This window comes from Cinclus cinclus, chromosome 29 (assembly GCF_963662255.1).
Source record: "Cinclus cinclus chromosome 29, bCinCin1.1, whole genome shotgun sequence".
NCBI classification, from domain to species: domain Eukaryota; kingdom Metazoa; phylum Chordata; class Aves; order Passeriformes; family Cinclidae; genus Cinclus; species Cinclus cinclus.
Window position 1 is genome coordinate 803,526 of NC_085074.1, and position 22,094 is coordinate 825,619.

Consider the following 22,094-nt stretch of genomic DNA (forward strand, 5'->3'; position numbering starts at 1 on the left):
GAGGCAGCTGTGGGAGGAAAGGGCATGGAAATCAGAACACCAAGGGATCTTGGAGCCATGGAAGGGGTTGTGTTGGGTGGGACGTTAAAGCCCACCCAGTGCCGCCCTCTGCCATGGGCAGGGACACCTTCCACTCTCCCAGATTGCTCCCAGCCCTGTCCAGCCTGGCCTTGCTTACTTCCAAGGATCCAGGGGCAGCCACAACTTCTCTGGGCACCCTGTGCCAGGGTCTGCCCACCCTCACAGGGAACAAGTCCTTCCCTATATCTAACCAGAATTTATTTAACCTGAACTAATTTTAACCTAAATTTCATAAATACCCTAAAACCTGGCAATGATAAAAGCAAGCAGAGCTTGAGCACTGTTGCAGTTTTGCTCTCCCAAAATTTTCATCCCCACTGTGCCCAGCCAGCCAGCAGTGACAGCTCAGGAAATGGATTCCACCAAATCTCACAACAACTGATGGGAACTTCTCTGACCTCCCAGCCATGGCACGGTCCCCCTGACGCCTGGTGGAGGCTCCAGCCCCATCTCCCCCACCCTGGAAAAGCCCAGGCCCTGTGGAGAGGGAAGTTGCCCCGAGCAGAAGCAGGAACAGCAGCAGGGGGATGAACAAGGACGTGGCCATCAGTTCCTGTTGGGATTCCCAGACCAGCTTTGTGCCCAGGAGCCACTGAGCCACCTGCAAAGGGGATTTTGTTCAGTGTTGTGACTTAAACTGAGGAAAGGGAAGAGCTGGAGCCAGTGCTGGGTGCCCCATCACAGGCAGGGTGGAGCCCACTGGGGTTTATTAACTTGTTAATCACAGCTGAAAAACGACTTTGTTGCTCTGGGCAGTGACTGGAGCCAGCTCAGAGATCCCCAACTCACAGATTCCACTGCCCAAAGTGCAGAGAATATGACAGTGTGGAATTTCACAGCACAGCACTCCAGGACATTCCCCCAGCCTGACAAGATTAACCCAAAACCCTGCTCTGGACCCAAACTCCTCAACTGGCTCCCTTTCTGTTCCCCAAGCAGAAGGTCTTGAGTAAACCTTGGATTAAGCACCAGTTTTAATTCTCAGTAGTATCTGCACACAGCTGAAGTAATGCCTTAAGGTTTAACTTTTATATTTCCCAGATTCTGTCCTGCATTGGTGTGTGACTCTGAACTCCATATAAAGTGTTACAAATTCTCCTCACAGCTCAGTCACATGAAACAATCCTTTTCCAACCCCACAACCAAGGACACCGCTGCAGCTTCAGCCCCAAAAAGTGCAACCAGCAGGGAATTGAGGAGAGAATCTGGGAGGATGAGACTGCAGAACCTGGAGCTGGAATTGGACAATGAACCCCAACATGGAAATGGACCAAAACTTATAAAAGTGTGAGAACTCGTGACCAGGATCCATCTTGGGTGGAGCCATGGCCAGGCTCTTGCACTGCCCTAGGTGAATCCTTTGAAGCCTTTTTATAAATCCCTATGTTGTTCCTTTAACTCTGTCCAGCCTCTGTTCCAGGCAGCCTCTTTTGGCACCAGAAGGAGCTCCAGGGGCTCACACATTTTGACCCTGTTTGCAGTTTCTGGCAGCTCGGAGCCCTTTCCCAGCCATGTCACGGGCAGGATGTCACGCGGCCCTGTCCCCTCCTCCAGAACGGAAACTGCTTGAGCCCAAAACTGCAGTTCAGCCCAAGGCTGTGGTCACACCATAGAGCTCAGCCCTCCCTGGCACCCCAAAACAGCCCCTGGGAGCACCCCAGAGCTGCTTCAGCCCCTCCTGCTCAGGGACCTGGCAGAACTGGGGAAGGATAACACTAGACTGAATTTTTTCTTAGCCACCCCTCAGGGCAGCTTGTTGCTGAGCTGAACCATGGAATTCCAGATGGGTTTGGGTTAGAAAGGACCTGAGGAATGATCCAGCTCCACCCCTTTCCACACCTTCCACTGTCCCAGGGTGCTCCAAGCCCTGTCCAGCCTGGCCTTGGACATTTCTAGGGATCCAGGGGCAGCCACAGCTTCTCTGGTCACCCTGTGTCAGGGCCTCCCCACCCTGACAGGGAACAATTCCTTCCCAATATCCCATCTAAACCTTCCATGCCTCAGCAGGACCTAAAAAGGGCAAATCTGAACCCCTGAAGTTGTCTTTTTTTTCCATCCCTCTTCCATCAAGATCTCATGCACAGCAGGTCATAGGGAGGGAGCCTGGGCTTTAGGCTCACTGGGGCTGGAGCACAGCGAGAACCAGGATTCCCACTGGGAATCTGCAGTTTTCCAAGTGTGACCAAATTTAATTGGCACAGGATGGGGAGAAAGTAGGGGGGAGCCCTGGCTGAAAGGCTGGCACTGGGCTAGGCTGTGCCATCACCTCTGCCTGGCACTGTCACACAGCCCCAGTGCCTATGTGACAACACCACGGCTGCCTGAGCACCCCAAAGTCCCTTTTCTGGCAGATTTATCCCCAAAGGACTGGTCAGCCCTCAACTTGCTCCACATCTTGCTCAATATTGAATATTGCTGCCCCTGGTGAATGTGGGAGCTGGGTCTGCAGTCACCTCGATGGTTTCCATCCAGCTCTGCTGCTGCTGGAGGCTGAATTTGTCTGCAAGTGCCCACGCAGTGACAGGAAGCCCTATGAGGCAGCTGAGGGGCTGCTTTGGCTTAGCTGATAAGTCAAAAAAACAGACAAAATAACACCAGAACCAAAAATAGCATCTTGCTGGGTAAACAGAGGATTCTGCCCTCCTGACCCCCAGCAAGTCAGGAGAAAGGGCTGAAATTAAGGAATAATTTATGGCAAGTGGAATTTGCAAGGATTTTTCACATTCCCAGTGAAATCTTCAGGTAGAATGAGCTGATTTTGCTGGGGGTGTGGGGAGGTGCAGTGCCAAACTTCCCTCATCACTGATCAAGATGAGCCTGGATGATCCAAGCCAGGGGTCACCACAAATCCCACAGGGAATGTGGCTGTTCATGTTCAGCTCCAGTGTCCTTGCCACAGCGAGGTCTGCTCCCCAGAATATCCCTTAGGAAGGAGAGCATAGGGCAATGAATGAGGGAATGGGAGCTTGGAAAACATGGAGCATCCCACAGCAGTGAATGAAACTCCTCCCCGGATAATGGAATTTATATTTATTTAACAGTAACATACAGTATATAAATAGGGTAAATACTTTAAAATATACAATATTTCACATTTGAACATTCAAAGAGAGGCAACTCTACGTTGTGTAGCTAAAACTGGAATCAAAATAACAATGCACAGAGAAAGAAGCCTATGGTGAGAACAGGGATCGCACAGGAGCACAGAGCTGCCACCTTGGGACTTCCATGTGCTGCTTTTGGGACTGAGCTGTCCCCAGGAGGGGCTGGATGGGCCCACACAGCCCTGCCCTGCTCCCACCCCACTGAGGGGGAAGGGAGAGAAGGCAAGACCCCCCCACAGCCAAACTTGAGGGGCTCCCTGCACACAGGGGACATTCCCTGGAATGTGACATTCCTTGGAATGTGACACTGGGATTCCACAGCCAGGTTTTGGGGGCTTTTGCTGCAGGATCCCAGCTCCACAAACCACATGAGAGCTGCCCCTCAGCTCAGGGGCACTGCTGAGCCCAGGGAATGTGGGTTTAACCCTGGGAATTCTGTTTAACCAGGCTGATCCCACAGCATGGCTGCAGAAACCAGGTCTGGTGCTTCCCCTCCTGCCTCTCACCTGGGCTCGAAGCAGGCAGAGAAAAGCAAATTCCCAACACAGGTGTCCACAGGTGCAGCTCAGCTTTGGGTCAAACCCATGTCCAAACCTAAGCAGCCCCTAAAAAACAAACGCTGGGGATGTCCAGTGTCCTGCCCAGCACACCCCAGCAGCTGCCCAGGGCCATCCCCATGGATATCCCACCTTCCTGGCTGCCTGGCCAGTGACCCTGGTGCAGAGGTGGCTCCCACACCAGCCTGTGACCTTCACACCAGACAAATCCCTCCTGTCACACACCAATCCCAGCTGGCACCACCTCCCCTTCCCTTTGGAGCTTCCCTGCTGTAGGAGCCCACTGGGAACCATTTTTCTTGTGCCATGCTGAGCTTGAGCCCTGCAGCTGCAGAACTTCCCTGCATCCCTGGGGTCACTCTGGCCCCTCCACAATCCTCAAGAGCTGCAGCATCACCAGGGCCCTGCAGGGCCACATGTGTTACTACTGCACATCAGCTCCACCCCCAGAAATAGCCAAAGGCAGGAACAGCAGCTTTTCATCTTTGCCCAGGGAGTCACAACCTCCCTGTCCCTGGTAGTGCTCAGGATCAGACTTGGAGGAGACATTCCCTGCCCATGGGAGAGGAGGTGGAACAAGACCTTAAGGCCCCCTCCAACCCAAACCCAGGATCCAACTCCTGATCCCATGAGTGCAGGTGCACAACTTGCAAACAATCTCGACCACCTCCACCTCCCTCCCTTCCTCCTCCCTGCACCCCTGTTCCCACTCACTTTAATGAATTTTAAGGGGGTTTTTTTCCATGCAGGAAACCCGTCCCAGGCAGCTTTCCCTGTGAGAAGCAGGCCCAGGTTTGGAAGGGAGGAAGCAGGAATAAAGCTGATCAGGGCCTTGTCTGGGAATTTCTGACCAGGGAAGCCACCCACAGGCAGAGCTGCTGCTGCTTCTCCTGCAGCTACTCCGTGGAACTGCTTTGCCCTCCAGTGCCCACATCCAGCATTGACATCCTCGGGAAAGGCCCAGACCTGCCCCAAACCAGAGCCTGCAGCAAAGCTTTGCCCTACTGATGACAACAGAAGAGGAACAGAAGGTTTAAAGCAGGAGACTACAGACCCACCAAAGAAATTTCTCGCTATGAACAGAGCACACCTTTGTAATATTTATCAACATTGTCACTTCTGCCTGTGGCCCAACTGCCACAAGAAAGGATTTTGGCAATGGGCAGGGAGAATTCAGAACAGAACCAGCTGGTATAGCCCCCAGGGCAAAGCACTTCCACCCTGCTCCCATGGGTGCTTGTGGCAGGGGCCCCACTGTGCCTCCCTGAACTCAAGCAAGCCCTCATTAAACACAACCCAAATGTTGTCCCTGGGCAATGCCAGATGGAAGCATCTCAATTCTCCCCGAGAGTTTTTGTGTCAGGGGCTTGGACCAAACTTTGTTCCATCGACAGAAAAAAAAAAAAAAAAAACCCTCCCTAATTCAAGCTGGAAAGGAACAGTTTCCAGAACCAGGAAAAATCTGTATGAACACCAAACCCAGTCCTGAACTGACTCAGTGCAGAACGTTGCCAGCACCATTTGAGAATACTTTGTAAGAACAGAGCCTTGTCTGCAGCCTGTGTTTTCCATCAAACACCTGCATTTGGAGCACAAACCTCAGCTCCTGCTCAGGGAGGCAGAGCAGAGCCCACCACAGTCCTACAGAAATGAAGGAGAGAGTTTGGGACCTGTGCTGTGTATTTACACACACTCAGGGTACATGGAAGCAGTGGCATAATCAGAATATGCAGTAAAAGCTCTGAATTTGGGGCATTTTCAGGTGGTTTATTGTCTGTTGATGCCAAGCCAGCATGCAGCAGGTGCAGAGCTAACGTGGGGGGTCTGTGGCTAAAGGCTTGTGGCAGCAACTGCTTGAAAACACCAGTGTACTTCTGTATGAGCTCTCCCTGTTACTCATTCCCCAGGTTAAAATAAGGTAAAGTTTCTCTCTCCCGTGCACAAACTACGGAAAGAAGGAAAATTAGATTCACCTCATGTTTGGGAACATTGCATGAGGTGTAAATGGGGATATTTTCACTATCTGACCACAAAAAAAAAATAAGGAAAGTTTTTCAATCTTTAGGGCTCTTGCTTTTAAATAATAAAAAAGTATGACAAAATAAAGGAAAGGACTTCAATAAAACTTGCAGCTATAAAGTACGAACTATTTCTGACAAGATTCAGTGAGAAAAGCAGGACAGAAGTCTGCAGAGAAATGAAGCCAGACTGAAATGCAACACAGACTGTGGTAAACTCAGCAGCATGACTTCTACAACTCAAGTAAGGAACAGACATGATTCCTGAAAGAAAACAAAACCCCCAGCTACAGCTGGAGCCCACCCAGCAACAAAACTGGCTAGAAACTGCTCCCCAGGTTACTTCAAATATCCCAGTGTGGGGTTTCCAACCTTGGAGAAATGAAGAAGTGTGGTTTTTAAAGGTTATTTAATGGGCGAAAACAAACCAAGTGATTTAAAAGTTTGTTCTCACTTGGCAGGAATTGTTCAATTAAACTTCAATGTTCTTTAAAACTTATTTACTTGCACCAGTTTTGGAGGAATCTGAACCTCCCACATTCCCACACACAACTGCCACTTCCTTGACTCCTCATCCCCAGTGTGTTTCTGGTTTGATTGGTTACAAAAATCTGATTTGCCAAATCAGGGAGGGAGGGAATGTGAGAAGCACTGCTTAAGCAGCAGGTGAGAGCAGCTGCAGGTACAGGGCTGGGCAGAGGAAATGGGGCTGGGTTAGTACAAGATCTTCCTTGTGCAAGGGGATTCCCACAAGCAGGAACTGCTGGGACAATTCCCACTGCACCCCCAGCTGCCCCTGGAGAGGAGAATGCTCCCAGAGCCAGGGGACAGCTCAGCCCCCCTCCCCTGCCAGGCTCTGCATGCCCTGCCAAACCCACTCTCAGGGAAAGCTCAGCTCTGCCCACACTCCCCACGGGTCCAGAACAGTCCACCAGAATAGCCACACCCTCCTACTCCACTCAACCCTTCCAAGCCTTAACTCCTTCTCAGCTACAAACCCAAGATTTGCTTATTTGAGCCAAAGCTCCATAAATATATTATTTAAAAAAATAAACCACAAATGCAAACATTTACCAAGAAAGGAAGAAAAGTTACAGTGAAATGAGGCCATGTTATTGTCTTAAATCGGGCAAGCCAGGAATTCCCTGGAGGAGGCCTGTCTGTTCTCAGTCCTGTTCCAACCACCTCCTGTCTTATGCATCCTCCAGGCTCGCCAGAATTCCCCTGTCCACCAGGTGTGCTTTGAGCGTGTTGAAGATGTGGAGCTGCTGGTCTGGCCTCAGGGTCAGGAACTGCTGGATCAGTTTGCTTGGGTTGGGGCCTCTGGAACACAAAAGCATTGTCAGCAATGGGGCTCCATTCATTGCTGGGCTGTCCATTCCTTCCCCAGCCCTACCCTGGGAGCCTAACTCCATTTGGGATCTGGAAATGGACTCAAAAGGCACGAGAGGGTAAACTGTAAACACAAAATAGCACCCCCAAACCCAATCTATCTGAAGAGGATTGTGCATCTTATCAGCACAATTCTGAGTGCTGCCCATCAGAATTTAAAGCAGCCACACACAGCCAGCTCCTCAGCTCCCCCAGCACATCCTTTATGTACCCACAGGCTTCTTTCCTCTGTGCTTGGCTACAGAATGCTTGTCAGTGCTTCAAAATTAGATTTCCCTGCTTGTTTGATTCTAGAAACCTGTCCAGGATTCCCAGAAGGGACACTGAGGAGTTTACAGTGGGACTGAAGTAACAGCCCATGGGAAATGAGGGTTGCATTTCCAGCTTTGCTGAAGATCCTTCCCTTCCCCAAGCCCCAGCTTCCTCTGCCTTGTATTTTCAGCTGTTAAATCAGTCAGAAAGCACAAGTGGCTCTGATGCCAGCCTGCCCGTGCCCTGGCAGTGCCAGCAGCCCCACCCAGCAGGGCTCACCCACCTGATGAAGCTGGCAATGTACACATTGACAAAGGTGGCCATCAGGTACTGGCAGTCGAAGCGATCCATGATCCCCCCGTGCCCTGGGATGGTGTTGGCAAAGTCCTGGCAAAGCAGAGGGATGGCACTGAGCCCTTCCCAGCATCTGTGCTGGCTTTGGTACCCCCACTCACCACACTCATCCCCTGCCCCAGTCCTTCCCAGAAGGCAAAGTCAGACCAAGGAAATATTTTGTTTAATGTCTCCCTGGTTCTGGAAATTTCTCCTTTATGAAGCTGCTGGTGCATGAGGGGCAGTGAGGCTCAACTCAGCTCTGTTACTCAAAGGTCAGGGAAAGCAAATGTTTATCTGCTACCACCCTGTGTTAACTTTCAAGGCATCTGAACTGAGCACAGGCTGTTTATATGTGAAATCAGTCTGCAAGACATCAAGGGAAACATCAGATTACAAAATTTCCTGGCTAGGTCTTCCTTCCTCTACCTGCACCACAGCAGGGTTTAGAATATCATGGTTAAAATCTTTAAGGTCTCTTCCCTTTTGATCAAAAAACCCAGATCTTGATCCAGCATTTCATCTGTGACTGAACAAACCTCCCTTCCCCCCGAGTGGCAGCACCCACTTTGTGTTTCCTCCCCAACATCTCCATGACCTTGCTCCTCACCTTGATTTTGAAGGCCCTCTTAAAGCCGCTGGCAAAGAAGCCCCCGAAGGGCCCAATGAGGGAGGCGAAGGTGGAGAGGGCAATGCTGTGGATTTGGAAGGGGTACATCCGCACAGTCTTCTGCAGGACAAACAGCACAGGAGGATTTTCAGTGCCTGCCCCTCCTTCTCTGCCCCCCAGGCTTCAGCTCAGTTGGTTTTCAGGTGGGGTAATGTCCCACCAGACTTGGGATAATTCCTTTGGGCTCTCAATCTCCCTGTTTTTGGGATGCACCTTTTTTCTTTCACTTCAGAATACAGCCCCGCTCTTTACTCTTTACTTTACGTAATCCTACCCCACTAAGTAAGAGCCAGGGAGCAGAGAGGGTCGTACCCAGCCCACCACAGACTGCAGCACCACGGGGATGTTGTACTCCTGCAGCTGGAACAGCTCTGAGGGCTCACAGTCCACAGTGAAGCTGTTGGTGTCGTTGTTGAACTCCACAGGGCAGGTGAAGCAGCGGTACCCAGACATCACGTAGGACAGCTCCAGGAAAAAGAAAAAAAAACAGGATTCATGTTTTCCTCAGGGATTTCCCAAGGAGAAAGGCCATGCAAGGAGATGAAGGAGGAGGGAACCACGCTCCCAGCTTCATTAAGGACATTACCCCCCTGAGCAGCAGGAAGTGGCTAAAGGCAGAGGAAGAGCAAGGCTGCAGCCTGAGGTGGAGGGACAGCAACAGCAGCCACAGAGAGGGTCATAAAAACACGGTAAAACATTCCAAGAGTGTGGAATTCCCCACACAGCCCCTGAAATGATGCACAGCACCATCCAATGGCAGCAGAGGGAAAATGGTTAATTATTGCAATGAGCATGTCACAGGGTCTAACAGGGATTTAAAACTTCCTCCAGCACTCAGCTCCATCAGCAGTGCCTGCACAAGCCAGGGGCCACTTCAAACCTGGGCAGCAAGAAAAGGTGACATATCTGACAGAGATTCAGCCCGACTGCATTCTTTAAACAGAACACTGGGACCCTTTGAAGGGAAAACTCCAGTGGAGGAAGTACCATAATGGGCGCTTACCAGCAATCCAAACAGAACGGTGGAAAAAAATCCTCCAATAAAACCCTCCCAGGTCTTCTTTGGGGAGAGCTGCCAGAAAGAGAGAGCAAAGGGGACAATTATTGATACACCTCTGCAACTCTTCCTCACTTGTGAACTGCTGAGGCAACACAAAGTGATGCCACCAACCCACAAAGAGGAGTTTGGTCAGAAGCTGAGCCCAACGCCTCAGTATGAAATGGCTCATTCATGGCTGGACTCAATCATCTTTCCAGCCTCAGTGGTTCAGTGATTTCATTTCAGAGCCTCAAAGACTTGGATGTACACCAGGTTTAATTTGGACACTTGCTTCAGACAAAGCAGGAGCTTGGGAGCACAGGGCTAAGACCCAAAGTTCAACATTTTGTCCCTCAAAATGTCCCAAACCTTGATGAGTGGCGTGCGGCCAAAGAAGAACCCGAACATGTAAGCCATGATGTCATTGCAGATCACACAGGAGATGGGGACAATGAACCTGCAGGGGACAAGAGTCAAACCATTGGCAAGTGCCAACACAACACATGTCCAAGGCTCAGTGAGTAGCTGCCAACACAGGGCACCTTGCGGGGCCACCACCCCAACACCCCCTCCTCCAGCTCAGTGCAAGGAACAGCCAAGAGAAGCTCCAAGGGGAATCTGGGGGTGACTCCAGTGACTAAAAAGCAGGTTGTATCCCCAGAAGGGCCTGTTTGCAGCAGCTTTTCTTTAGCTACAGCCAGCAAGGCACGGGACACCCCCCCTCCTGAGCTCCTGTGTAAATATTTCCTGCATTTTAGCCCTAAGCAGGAGGATCCCAGAGCACGCTGGGCTGGTGTGACACACTGAGGAACACACAACCCTCAAGTGGCCAGAACTCATTACTGGCCTTGGTGGTTTTGGCAGGAGCACCAGAGAGGCCTCCCCTGTGCACAGCAGCTGCACTGAGTGTGGCAGGTTCCCCCTCCTGCCCTTCAGTGCTGTTTTTACCAGAGGAGCAGCACTTTCCCAGCCATTTGGGGAATCAGCAGAAAGCACCTACCCAATGCCAGACACCTGAAAGGTCCCTACACCCCACAGCAACTTTACAAAATTCTCCTTTACAGTATCTCTCTATATGGTGAAGTGGAACAAAGCAATGCCTAAGTCTCTGAGGGCTCCCTTGATCTTTTGCTGCTCTGAAAAGACTGGTCCCTCACAGGAAGCACCTCCTCCTTGGCCATTTGCTTTTTTGAGAGAACAATTTTAACTCCAAACCAAGTTTCGAGATTTAAAAAAGTTAGGTATTAGGAATTTATTCCTACTATAATGGTGGTAAAGCCCTGGCACAGGCTGCTCAGAGAGGTTCTGGACTTCCCTTGGATCCATGGAAATGCTCCAGGCCAGGTTGGAGTAACCTGGGACAATGGGAGGGGTCTCTGCCCACAGCACTGGATGATCACTAAAGCCCCTTCCATCCCAAACCAGTCTGGGATTCTATGAAAACACAGGCATTTTTTCAGGCTGCAGAAACCACAGCAGCTCAGGGGGCAGAGCAAACTCACCAGATCATTCCTTCAAACAGGTTGTGGATGATGAGGTGGGACTGGGTAACAACAATCAGCAACGTCACGTGGGTCCAGCCAAACTGCAAGAGAGGACAGCACCTTGTCCAGCCTGCCCAGAGCCACTGCCCAGCTCAGAGAGCTCCACAGAACAACTCCAGCATCAGGGCACCAGGGCACCTCACCCCTCAGAAAGCTCATTTATTATCTATTGTTTGCTAACCAGCCAGATTAACAGGACAAGCTGTCTTGTACTGAGTTATTCTGGCCCTGTGGGGCCAACACTGGCCTGGCACCTCCCAGCTGCCAATAACCATCTCACTGTTGAAGGAAGATCTGAACAGATCAGCTGGATTTCTGACTGACTCATTTTCCAACCCCAAATTTTACCTCACCAGGACCTGGATTTAACCTCGCCAAAACATGAATCTTAACCTCACCGGGACCTTGATTGTAACCTCACCAAAGCACATATTTTAACCTCACCAGGCCCTGAATTTAGCCTCACCATATAGAACTGGAGGCGATAGTGTTTCTTCACGAGACTCAAGACAAACATGCAGAAACCTGAGGAGAGACAGGAGCAAAGTCAGAGGTGGGAAATGTGCTTTCAACAGCCAGAACAACATTTGGGTCACAATACTGCACAGCTGCTGGGGATTTTACTGGAATAAAGAATTTGGGGGGTTTGACTGGAATAAAGGAGTCCTGTGCAGTGGGGAAAGCACTGCTTTGGAAGTCACACCAAGCAGCACTTGGACAGATGAACCATCTGGCTCCCCCATGAAGATTACGGAGTTTTCTCCTCCAGAACCTCATGGAAAAGATTTGCCACCACTACTACAAAAAGATTTGCCAGCTTCCAGCATCCCTGGGGAGCAGAGATGATTTGCATGTGTAGATCCTGCTCTGGACACAGCACTCCAGGGCAGATTTCTTCCCTCCAGCCCAGCCATTGTTCAGGGTGGTGCCCACCTGTCAGGTAGAGGGCGAAGGAAATGAAGCGATGGTATTTGCTGAGGATCCTCAGGGGCTCCTCCCTCTGCACCAGGGTGAAGAAATAATCTGTCACTGTCTCGCCATAGAAGAAATAGTTCACACACAGCAGGAAGTACCTGGAGAGGGCAGGAACTTCATCAGCAGGAGCCCTAAAAGGCTCAGGCTGATCCCTGAGGTCTTGACACTGGTTTTGCTTCTGCCAGCCAGAACTACCTCCCCCAGCTTGGAAATGTCTCCTTCATCCCAAGGAGTGACTGCATCTCTCAACCCCATGCTGGGACAGGTCACAGCTGGGCTCTGGGTTTGGCCTTCAGGTGGCAATGCTCAACTGGCCTCTGCCTCCCAGAATCCCCCATCCTGTGCCTCACAAAATCTGGGATGGAATTCCCAGGGAAGCTGTGGCTGGCCCTGGATGCCTGGAAGTGTCTAAGGCCAGGTTGGATGAGCTTGGAACAGCCTGGGACAGTGGGAAGTGTCCCTGCCAGGGTAGGGGTGGCACCGAGCTGCCTTAATAAGCAGCTTTAAGGTCCCTTCCAGCCCAACCACACTGGGATTCTGTGATTTTCCTTTCCAAGCGATGCCAGCACAGGTCACTGGCAGCCCAGGGGATGTGGCTCTGTGTCCCCTATGTGCCCAGCCGAGGGCTCAGGGTCCACAGGGGAGGGAGAGCAGCCCCTCACTCACCAGCTGAGCGTTCTGAACCAGGGCAGGTCATAGGAGTGGTACACGTTATAGCCAATGGTGATGATCTCGTGGAAACATTTGATCTGGACACACATCACCTGCACAGAAAGGATATTCAGGCACTGGAATTCCTGCTGGTTAAACACCTCTTCCCTTGATGAGATAAAAACCAAGCATGTGCAGAGCACAAGGTCCTTCAGCAGTTGCCATCAGCACTGCAGGAGCCTCCCAGTCCCACGTGGGAAGCTCAGGGGTGTATTTTTTCCTTCCCAATCCCACATGGAAAGCTCAAGGGGTCATTTTTCCCTCCCAGTCCCACATGGGATGCTCAGGATGGCATTTTTTTCCCTCCCCTTTGCTCTGCAGGAGGTTTTTAACAACCCCTTGTGTGAGTTCCAACTGCAGTCCAATACTGACCAGCAGATCCCTCTCAGGTTTCCTGCATGGAGACAGGAATCCAGAATCTCTAGAAGAGGAGGCCCTGAGCTCCCCAGCAACCCCTCCCTGCTGCAGGGAAGGTCAGAACACCTCTCTGGAGCACTTACTATTGTCATCAAGACCATGGGGCCCAGGTAGATGATGATGAAGAAGAAGGTGATCATTGCCAGCGTGAGGATGCCTCTCACCCACCAATTCTTCCATCTGGGCCACAGAGAAGGAAAACATCAAAAGAAGACAAGACAGAGCAAAGCAGCACTTCTCTCCGTGTGTCACAGGAAGCAAACTGAGCCCTGGAAAGCCCAAGTTTCTTCTCAGTGGTGCAGAGAGACCCTGATGTGCTGATAAAGGCCTGGCTGCATCAGCTGCACCCCAGCCTCACTAAATGCAGAAAGCTGAGCATCTCCCAGGACACTGATGGGCCAGGGCACCCTCTGTTTCTGTCCTGCTGCAGCTTTCCCACACCTCGGACAAGCTGCAGGATAAATTCAAATAAAATGGGGACCTCTTCCCCCTCTCTACACTGCTCTCCGTGAGGACAAATAGTCTCTTACATGTTGTACCCTCACTGCTTTCCTGTTGAGACCCTCTCCCATCTTCACAGCAGACTCAAGAACGACACCTTCTCCTGTGATATAAACAGGAGAATTTTCCCCCAGGCAGTTTGTGGAGAACATCCCCAGCCTGTTCCCAAATTCTGTCCTTAACAGTCCTTAACTCCTCAAGCATTCCTGCAGAATTCAATGACAGCAGGGGCTGAAAACCCCCACAGCTCAAACCTGTGCTGCCAAAGCCACCCACGAGTTCTGTGGGTGTGCCCCACCAAGGCCTGGACCTGCCAGGATGCAGCAGAGACACCTCCACCCCAGTATTGCCCAGACCCTGCTGCTTCCCATGGCCTCAGGGGCAGGAAGGGGTTGGGTAGAGGCTGCTCCTCCAGCTTCCAGCAGCCCCAGAGCCACAGGGTGGCTTTTTGTGCCCTGGGAGGGCACAAAAGGATGCTCAGGGAGTGTCACCTCACAGACAGGATGGACAGAGCCTGCTCAGGGAGTGTTACCTCGAGGACAGGTTGGAGAGGGCCCTGTTCAGCACTTCTGGGGTGTCATCCGAGGTCGGCACTGGGGATGAACCCCCAAACTCAGATTTGCTTTCGCTGTCTGATGCTGTCTCTCCATCCAGCTTGTTCTCAGACTCTGACTCCTGCAGGACAAAGAGAGCCACAGAGCTTTAGCAGCCAATCTGGAGGAACCTGGGCCAACCCACTGGCTCCAACACCTACCACCACTCTGCTTCTGCACGAGAGAGGGAGCAGAGGAAAATATTCTGGGTATTACACAGGGGTAAACACATGAGAAACATCCCCAGGTGTTTTAGGTGGCATCCAGGAGGGGTTTGATGGTCTCTCAGCCTCAGCAGCAGGCACAGAAGAGGGCCTGTTTCCCTTACGCAGTTACAGATGCCTCGAGGTTGATGAATGAGCATCTCCAAGAGCAGCAAGTGCTCCAGGGCTTGTTAGCAAGAATTTTTACAAGGTCCCAATCCCCAGGCAGTTCTCAAAGAATGTAACACTGCCCAAATCAGCCAGGAAGAAAGGCCTCCAAGTGGACAGGCTCGAGGTTTCCAGACAGCCTCCTGAAGTGCTGACTACTTGAGGACACCAAACACCAAGCCCAGCGTCAGGCAGCTGAGGAGGAAGAGCCTGGCTTATCACCCTGGCCCAACCATCCCCTCTGGCCCCAGCAGAAACCCGAGGTGCTGCAGAGGGACACACATGCTCTGTGTTTTCCCTGCCCCTTGGACTGCTCCAGCACTCAGCCCCGAGCAAAGTCCTGTGTTGAGGGGGGAATTAACCCAGGAGAGGCAGGTTATTGAAGGCTCTGCCCCAGCCCAGCCCTGAGAAGGGGATTCCAGGTGAGTCCTGGCTCTTCCCAGTGGCACTTCTCACTTTGACCCAGCCCCTGAACAGAGGACAAACACAGCTCCACATTTCACCCCTCATTTCAAGCAGCACAGCTTCATCCTGCTCCTGGAAGCATGGAAGGAAAAGGCCACGCCCTGGGGAGCATCCAGGCAAGGCAGAGTTCATGGCCTTGGCTCTCTGAAAACTCCCCGAAAAGTGACTTTGCCTGCAGTAAAAGCACAGAGGGAGCTGAGCTGACAAATGCTGGGAGCTCTGCAAACAGTGACACTTCATCCCCTGGGGCTTCCAGGCAGCTCCAGAACAATCAGATCTGCTGGGTGCAGTTCATGGGTGGGGGTGTCTGCAGTTCAGCAGAGCAGCAAGGCCAGAGCTGCTCTCTCATTTCATACAGGAAAAAGTAATTACTCCCCAAGGTGGAACGTGTCAATGGCTGCAGGCCAGGATCTGAAATCAGACAAGGACAGGGAGGCACTGGCAGGTGGAGGCAGCTAAAAATACCTCGGTGATGTCAGAGATTATTCCCAGGGATATAAGCCACCACCAGTAGTACCCAGTGTCATCTCCTCGTCACCTGCCTCTGTGCTCCTCCTTTCCATTCATCCGCTGGGAAGGAAGAGCTTGGGTTTGCTTTCAGCCCAGCACCTCTGCCAGCCCTCATATGGCTTTGGGGAGCTGGCACTGAAATGCTACCTGGCTTTTATTCAGGTGTTTTTTAACTGACCCATAAAATCCATTTGGACCTCAGATTTTGGAGAGATTTAGTGCCATTTACCTGGGAACACAAATCCATAAGGCAGCTGCAAATGGCAGCAGGCAAAGAGACTGGAAATTATAAAACTCCCTGGAGAGCACAGATTTGGCATCTTGCAGCACAGCACAGGTCAGGTTTTGGGCAATCTGTGCTCTGTATTTAGCTCCAGCCTCTGCTCCCATTGCAAAGTGTTGTCCAACAAAAGGATTCTCTCCAGAACTCCCCTGGGAGCGATGGAAATAGCTCCAGCCAGACCAAAAACAGCTTCTCCTCTGTACTAAACTCCAAATCCTCAAGCACGTCTCTCACACAGCCCTGGTGTCCCTCACCCCATACAGGTCACCAGCCTGGTAAAAGATCCAAGCAGCGTCCCTGTGTTTTACTCCCCAAAGTGCAAAGCAGGAAAATCATTCCTGCCTGGGGCCAGGAGGATCAGAAGCCTCCCAAAATGCTCAGAGACCAAAAGAAAGGGAAAGAGCACTTGTGCCTTCCTCACTTCCACCCTGGGAAGGTGATGAAAGTAAAGCTCAAGAAATGAGGAACCTGATGGTGGAAGCAAGCTGATGTCCTGATCCCTGTCACAGCCTGACTGCTGCTCAACTTGGTCCCTGTCACAGCCTGGACCCTGTCACAGCCTGGTCCCTGCTCACTCTGATCCCTGTCACAGCCTGATCCAAGCTCAGCTGATCTCTGTCACAACCTGGTCCCTGTCACAGCCTGATCCCTGCTCAGTCTGATCCAAGCTCAGCTGATCCCTGTCACAGCCTGGTCCCTGTCACAGCCTGGACTGAGATCAGCTGATCCCTGCCAGATTTTATAGGACATTGTGCCAGATATAGGCTACAGTAACTGGCACTATTTTTATACCTTTTATGCAAATTGTCCCCATCTGTCTACAAATAATTTCTTTAAGCAGCTGAGTGGGTGCTAAATAATGTGTTCAAGCCTGTGCTAGTGCACCCCGGGGTGGGCCACTGAAGCCACCTGTGGCATTGCCTGGGGCCACCCTGAGGCACTGCCTTGGGGACAGTTCTCACATATCCCCTCCAGGATCACCATCCCAGGGCATTGCTCCCACGGGCAGTGGGGCTTTTTAACCACTACGGGGTTATTCAATTGAAGGGCTTATTTGTCCAACCCTGTAGGTGAGCCCAGGGCTCCTTCTTCCATTTATCATCTCAGTATTGAAGGCTTCTTACAGAACCATGTGTAAAAGGAATGCAGGAATAAAGCCAAGATGGGGATTTATCCTATTTCCTTGATTTCTACACAAGCTGTGATGAGGAGAAAGTAAAACCCCAAATCTCTGCAAGGGCTGTCTGTCCTGACTGCTGAACCAGAGCTGGGAAAATCCAGATACCTGTCCACTTTTTCTATTCATGAAATCAACAGCTCCGTGCAGCATTTGTCAACAGATATTTTATCATCCTGAAGAAAAGATACACAGAGAACTGAATTCATCTGAGCTTTCTTTAAACAACTCGACTCCTTCAAGAGGGTGGCAAGAAATTTGTGTTCACACTGACATGGTTTTCTCAGAGAGGAAGCCGTGTGCACAGGGCTTTTTACACAAATATCCACGACATTATCTCAGTTGCCATAGAAATGAGCCTGCTCTCTCCTTGCCAAAATTTTTCTACCCAGTATAGATATATAGTAAAGTATTCAATACTGGCAGATTAAATTAGCTCAAGAAATGCCATTATTTAGATACTTTCCTTTCCAGGCACTGTTTTATTAAGACTTCCTGCCAGGTTTTAACAAAAAACTGTGACAGAAAATGTTACTGTAAAATAAATGCTGAAAGGAAAATAGTGTTGCTTTTTCAGGCAACAGAGCTGACTGCTGGGTCTAAATGGAGCAATTGTACCTCTGTTCTCACCTCTGAGAACATCTGCAGGATCAAAACAAATGCAATTAATTTAATGAATACAAACCCAGCGGCCTCAGTAATGAAAACCTCAATGTTTTCCAGAAGGGGCTTTAATTCCTACATCTGGGAAAACTGCTCTATTCCTCTCCCCTCTTTAACCTCTAGAGCTGCTGTGTCCCCCAGACCCACCAGGGTGACATCACAGCCAAAATTCATCCCATAACTCCCAAATTACAATATATTCTCACCCAGGGGTTTGCAGCTCAGGAGGGTGAAACAAGAGAAGTCTGGTGATCATAAAAACCAGAGGGGAAAATCAAACTTCCAGGCCTGATTTGCAGGAAGGTCCCAAAAAAGCACTGGGGGTCTTTTTGCAAGTGTTTTTTACCCTGGTCTTGTGCTGTGACATTACCTGCAGGGAAATTAAGGTCAAGTTGTCATGTCCCCCCACCAAGCTGGCACCTGGCTGCTTGGTTGTTGTCTGAAAAAAAAAAAAAAAAAAAACAAACCTACAAAAAGCTCAGGTTCCATTCATGTTGTTGTAGGACTCCCTTCCCCATCCTAAAATAACCATATTCCACATACCAGCTGAAAACAGGCACAGAAATCAGGACATGCCTAAAACTGGAGACCTTTAGCAGATAACAACATCACAGAAAGCAGGAATGTTTGCAGAGTGGCTGAAACAGCAGAGAAAATTCATCCCCCGATCCCAGAGTACCAGCTTGGTTTGGCTTAGCCAAAGGATGTGTCAGGAGCCAGGCGCAGCCTGCACACACAGGATCCGTGGAAGTCACACAGGATCCATGGAAATCACACAGGATCCATGGAAATCACACATCCCTGGGACTCAGCAGGAGCTCCCCCTCTGCTGGGACCCCCAGCACTCACTTCAGGGGCTGTTGCTTTCAGGAAATCAAGGAGGAAAAGGCACCAGGCACCAGCTAGGCACAAAAGGAGCACAAAACTCAGTGGGTGGTTCTGGCCTTCCCCCAGAACTTCCTGCTGCTCAGAAAGGAACCTGCCTCCCCTCTGAGCACATGATGGAGATGTTTTAGGGACAGGTTGCTGGGTTCTCCTGGGTCAGAGTGGCATTTCTGAGCTGGCATTCTGAGCTGAGCTGAGACACAGAAACAGGAGAGCAAGAGCCTCTGGGTGCCTGAGGGAGGCTGGAGCTGTGTCTGCTGGAGCCTGCACAGACATTTCAATCTGCTGTTGTTTGGCAGAGCTGGGGAGAACAAACAGCTCCACAGCAACTGCTCACACTGGGAGGCTTCTGCAGGAAAAGGCTATTTTTGTCCTCTGAAATGAGAGCCTGCATCACACCAAGGCCGGAGCCTTCTGACCCTCAGTTCCTCAGGAATTTGTACAGATTTTCTCCAAAATGTAATGAGGAAAAAAAACCCTTACCAAACTATTTAATTTGCTCACTCTAAGGTGGTGTCTTGCACTGTCTTGTTCACATTTCTCTGCCAGTCCAGTTTATTTGGACTAACCATGGAGTGCACTTGGACCAGTGTGTTTAGATGTGAGCCTGAAAAACCTAAATCTGTGCTTTCCTGAAGTCTCAGGTGTCAGCATGGTCAGGACAGATAGGGCTTGGAGCGCTCTGGTCTAGTGCCTGCAGCAGGCTTTAAGGTCCCTCCCAGCACAAGCCAGCCTGGGATTTTATGATTTTAAGGGTTTTACCTCTGGGGGTCCTGGGGATTTTTCCTGCTTGGAAACATCCCAAATTCCCTCTTCTCAGCACCCTCCAGCCAGACACCACTGACAGCACATTTGGAAGCAGGAGCAGAGAACTGTTCCATGTACAGAACAGTGTGAGTGCCTCAGCCTGCAACAGGAGACAGCAGGAACATCATCCACCACCTCTGCCATCCTGATCTTACTATAAATAATAACAATAAACAACCAGGAGTGAGGAGAGACCACTGGGGCAGCAGGAGAAAGCTCAGGAAGAAGCTCCCAGATCCACCAAGATCACTCTCCATTGCCAAAACAGAAAAGTGGCAACGAGCCCAAAACACCACGATCCTGATGTTTACATCCATTGTAAGGAATTTCTGCTAACACAGAGCTCTTTCCAGAAGCCTCCAGCGTTTCTGTCACATAAAATATGCTGAATTACTCCCCTTGGCAAGGGTCCGAGTGTGACAAAGCAGGAATGGGATTGTCCCCTCCCCAAGCAGCCCCACACCACCCAGGAGTGCTTCTGCTGCTCCCAGGCATTTCCAGCACTAAAACCACAACTGCTGGGTCTCAGGGCAGGAAATCAAACCCTGCCACTGAGTGTGGAAGCACGGCACCGAGGGTTTCACTAAGGATTAGTTACCAGGTAACCTCCCAGCAGCTGCATTTGGCAATTTCGGGAAATTCTCTGCTCCTATCACTGCCTTCTATTATGAAACATCACATTCAGCACCTTGGAGGAGCTGTTCTTCACTGCTTGGGAACATTTCACTCCTGTTTTTTCCCTCCTGCAATTCATTCTGAGCTGTTTTACAAGGAGCAGCACAACATCAATGTTCCCTCTCTCTAGTAAGGACACTCCAGGTCAGCAGCTCAAAGGAAATAACCAGAGAAGTCCCTCAGAATGCTCACTGTACATGAAAACACCGACATGGAGATAACAGGATTGCCCTCTGACCTTCTTTAGGGGCACAGCATGAGGAGCTAAAGTGAATCCCAGCTTGGCCCAGCAAGTTTGTTGTACACCAGTTAAGCAGCACCAGCCCTGCCAGTCTTCCAGTTCTCACCACAGTTCTGGAATATCAAACTCCCTGAAGGTTTTCTGCTGCAGAGTAAATTCCAGCTGAGGTGAACCCACCTCAAGGTCTCACCCTGTGCACAACCACCCCATAACTGAAGCCATCTTAGCGCTCCTTCCCTCAGTGTCAGAGAGCTCCAGCAAGAGAGGTACAGCCTCCAGACCCACAGCAGGGTAATCCATTCCCACTATTGCTGGCTCCTTCTGTCCCAGATCCCTCCCTGATCACATCAGCACCATGAAGTTTCCTCAAATCTGCCTGTATAGCCTCCAGCATTGAAATAACTGGCATTGAAATCACATTAAAATTGCATTTAAATTACATTTAAATTGCAAAAGGGTTATATCTGATGATTTCGTGCTACCCTGAGCTGCACCCTTCATGCACTAATGGAGAAAACATCAATATGATGCTGCTGAGGGCTGATGGACAAGACCCAAGGTAAGTGCATTAAACACCAGAACAACAAGAACCACTCTTCCTTCCAGTTTTAGCTCCCTGTGATGCTGCAAATGTTATTTACAAAGTTTCCCCTGGCTGTTTACTCCTCGTGGTGCCTTCCTCTTTGGGGAGGCGAAGGAGCAGAGATGACAATGGTAACAAATGACCGTGAGCATCCAGCTGGGCTGGGGGCTGGAACAGGAGAGACATTATAGGAAAACAGAGACAGGGCTGCTTTCTGCAGTGAAAAATAAACTCCTTCCCTTGGAGAAATGCAACGTCAACCCTCATGGAACTCCCACAGAGCCCTCGCAGGGAGGGCATTCCCTGGGCATGACTTAGGAGGCACCAAAGTCTTCCCTAAGTGAACCTGAGGGGTTTGGAACATCCCCACCCCCCCATCCTTCCCTGAGGACGATTTCGGAGGTACCCAACTCTTCCCTAAGGGAAGGTTTGTAACCCCCGTGTCATTCCCTGGGGATGATTTAGGAGGTAACCAATCCCTTCCCTAAAGGCAGGTTTGGAATCCCCACCTCATTTCCTGGGGATGGCCTGGGAGGCACCGCGCTGTGCCCTGAGGGAAGGTTCGTGACCCCACCTGAGCCATCCCACAAACGCGGCTTCCGCCCCGATCTCCGCGCTCCGGGGCCGCTCCTCCAAGCACCCAGAGAATGAGATCTGCTCCTCCAGAGCCGAATAAACCGAGCACGGAGCAAATTCCCCGAGTGCGGGGTAGCCCGGGGGCCGCAGAGCGGCCTCACCGCGGGGCGGCGGGACCCCGAGGCGCACAGGCCCGGCGCTCCCCGGTTCCCCCCGTGCCCCCAGCCCCCTCACGCCCCCCAGGGCCGCTCCGCACCTTATCCTGGGGGTCCCGCGCCCCGCCGGGGCCGCGCCCGGCCCGCAGCCGCGCCTCGCTCATGCCGGACTCGCGTCCGCCGCACCTCGCACCACGGCCGCCAGGGGGCGATGCGGCACCGGAGAAACAGCCGCCGACCAATGGGCGGCGCGGGACGGGCGGAGAGGGCGGGGCCTAGGCCGAGGCATGGCCGCGCCCAGGTGTACCCGGATGGTGCGGGACGCCACGATGGGTGGCGCGAGTGCGCTGCTGAGGGAGGGGGCGAGCGAGTGCGCGGGAAGGTCCCCGAGCGCTGGGAGAAGCGCAAGGGGTTTGTCCTCAGGGACAAACGGATTTGAGTTATGGCTGGTTTTGCCTCAAGACGCGGTGCCTGTGGAGAGGCGCGCCGTACGGACAGGTCCCGTGTGCGGCCTTG

The 22,094-nt window shown here is 51.4% G+C and overlaps 1 protein-coding gene across 2 annotated transcripts; it reads right to left on the reverse strand.

Moving 5' to 3' along the window:
- Positions 1-3,148: 3,148 nt before the first annotated feature.
- Positions 3,149-21,742, reverse strand: CDS2 (CDP-diacylglycerol synthase 2). Of its 2 annotated transcripts, none has more exons than XM_062510634.1 (13): positions 21,680-21,742; positions 14,127-14,269; positions 13,177-13,273; positions 12,632-12,729; positions 11,924-12,063; positions 11,457-11,515; positions 10,949-11,031; positions 9,816-9,903; positions 9,411-9,479; positions 8,720-8,872; positions 8,348-8,467; positions 7,688-7,791; positions 3,149-7,083 (listed from the first exon to the last, which is right to left on the reverse strand). In XM_062510634.1, the coding sequence occupies exons 1-13, from the start codon at positions 21,740-21,742 to the stop codon at positions 6,954-6,956; spliced, it is 1,347 nt and encodes a 448-aa protein (XP_062366618.1). In that variant the 3' UTR covers positions 3,149-6,953. The 2 variants fall into 2 exon arrangements, with proteins under 2 accessions (XP_062366618.1, XP_062366619.1); XM_062510635.1 differs by lacking the exon at positions 21,680-21,742 and adding an exon at positions 18,027-18,042.
- Between the last annotated feature and the right edge of the window lie 352 nt (positions 21,743-22,094).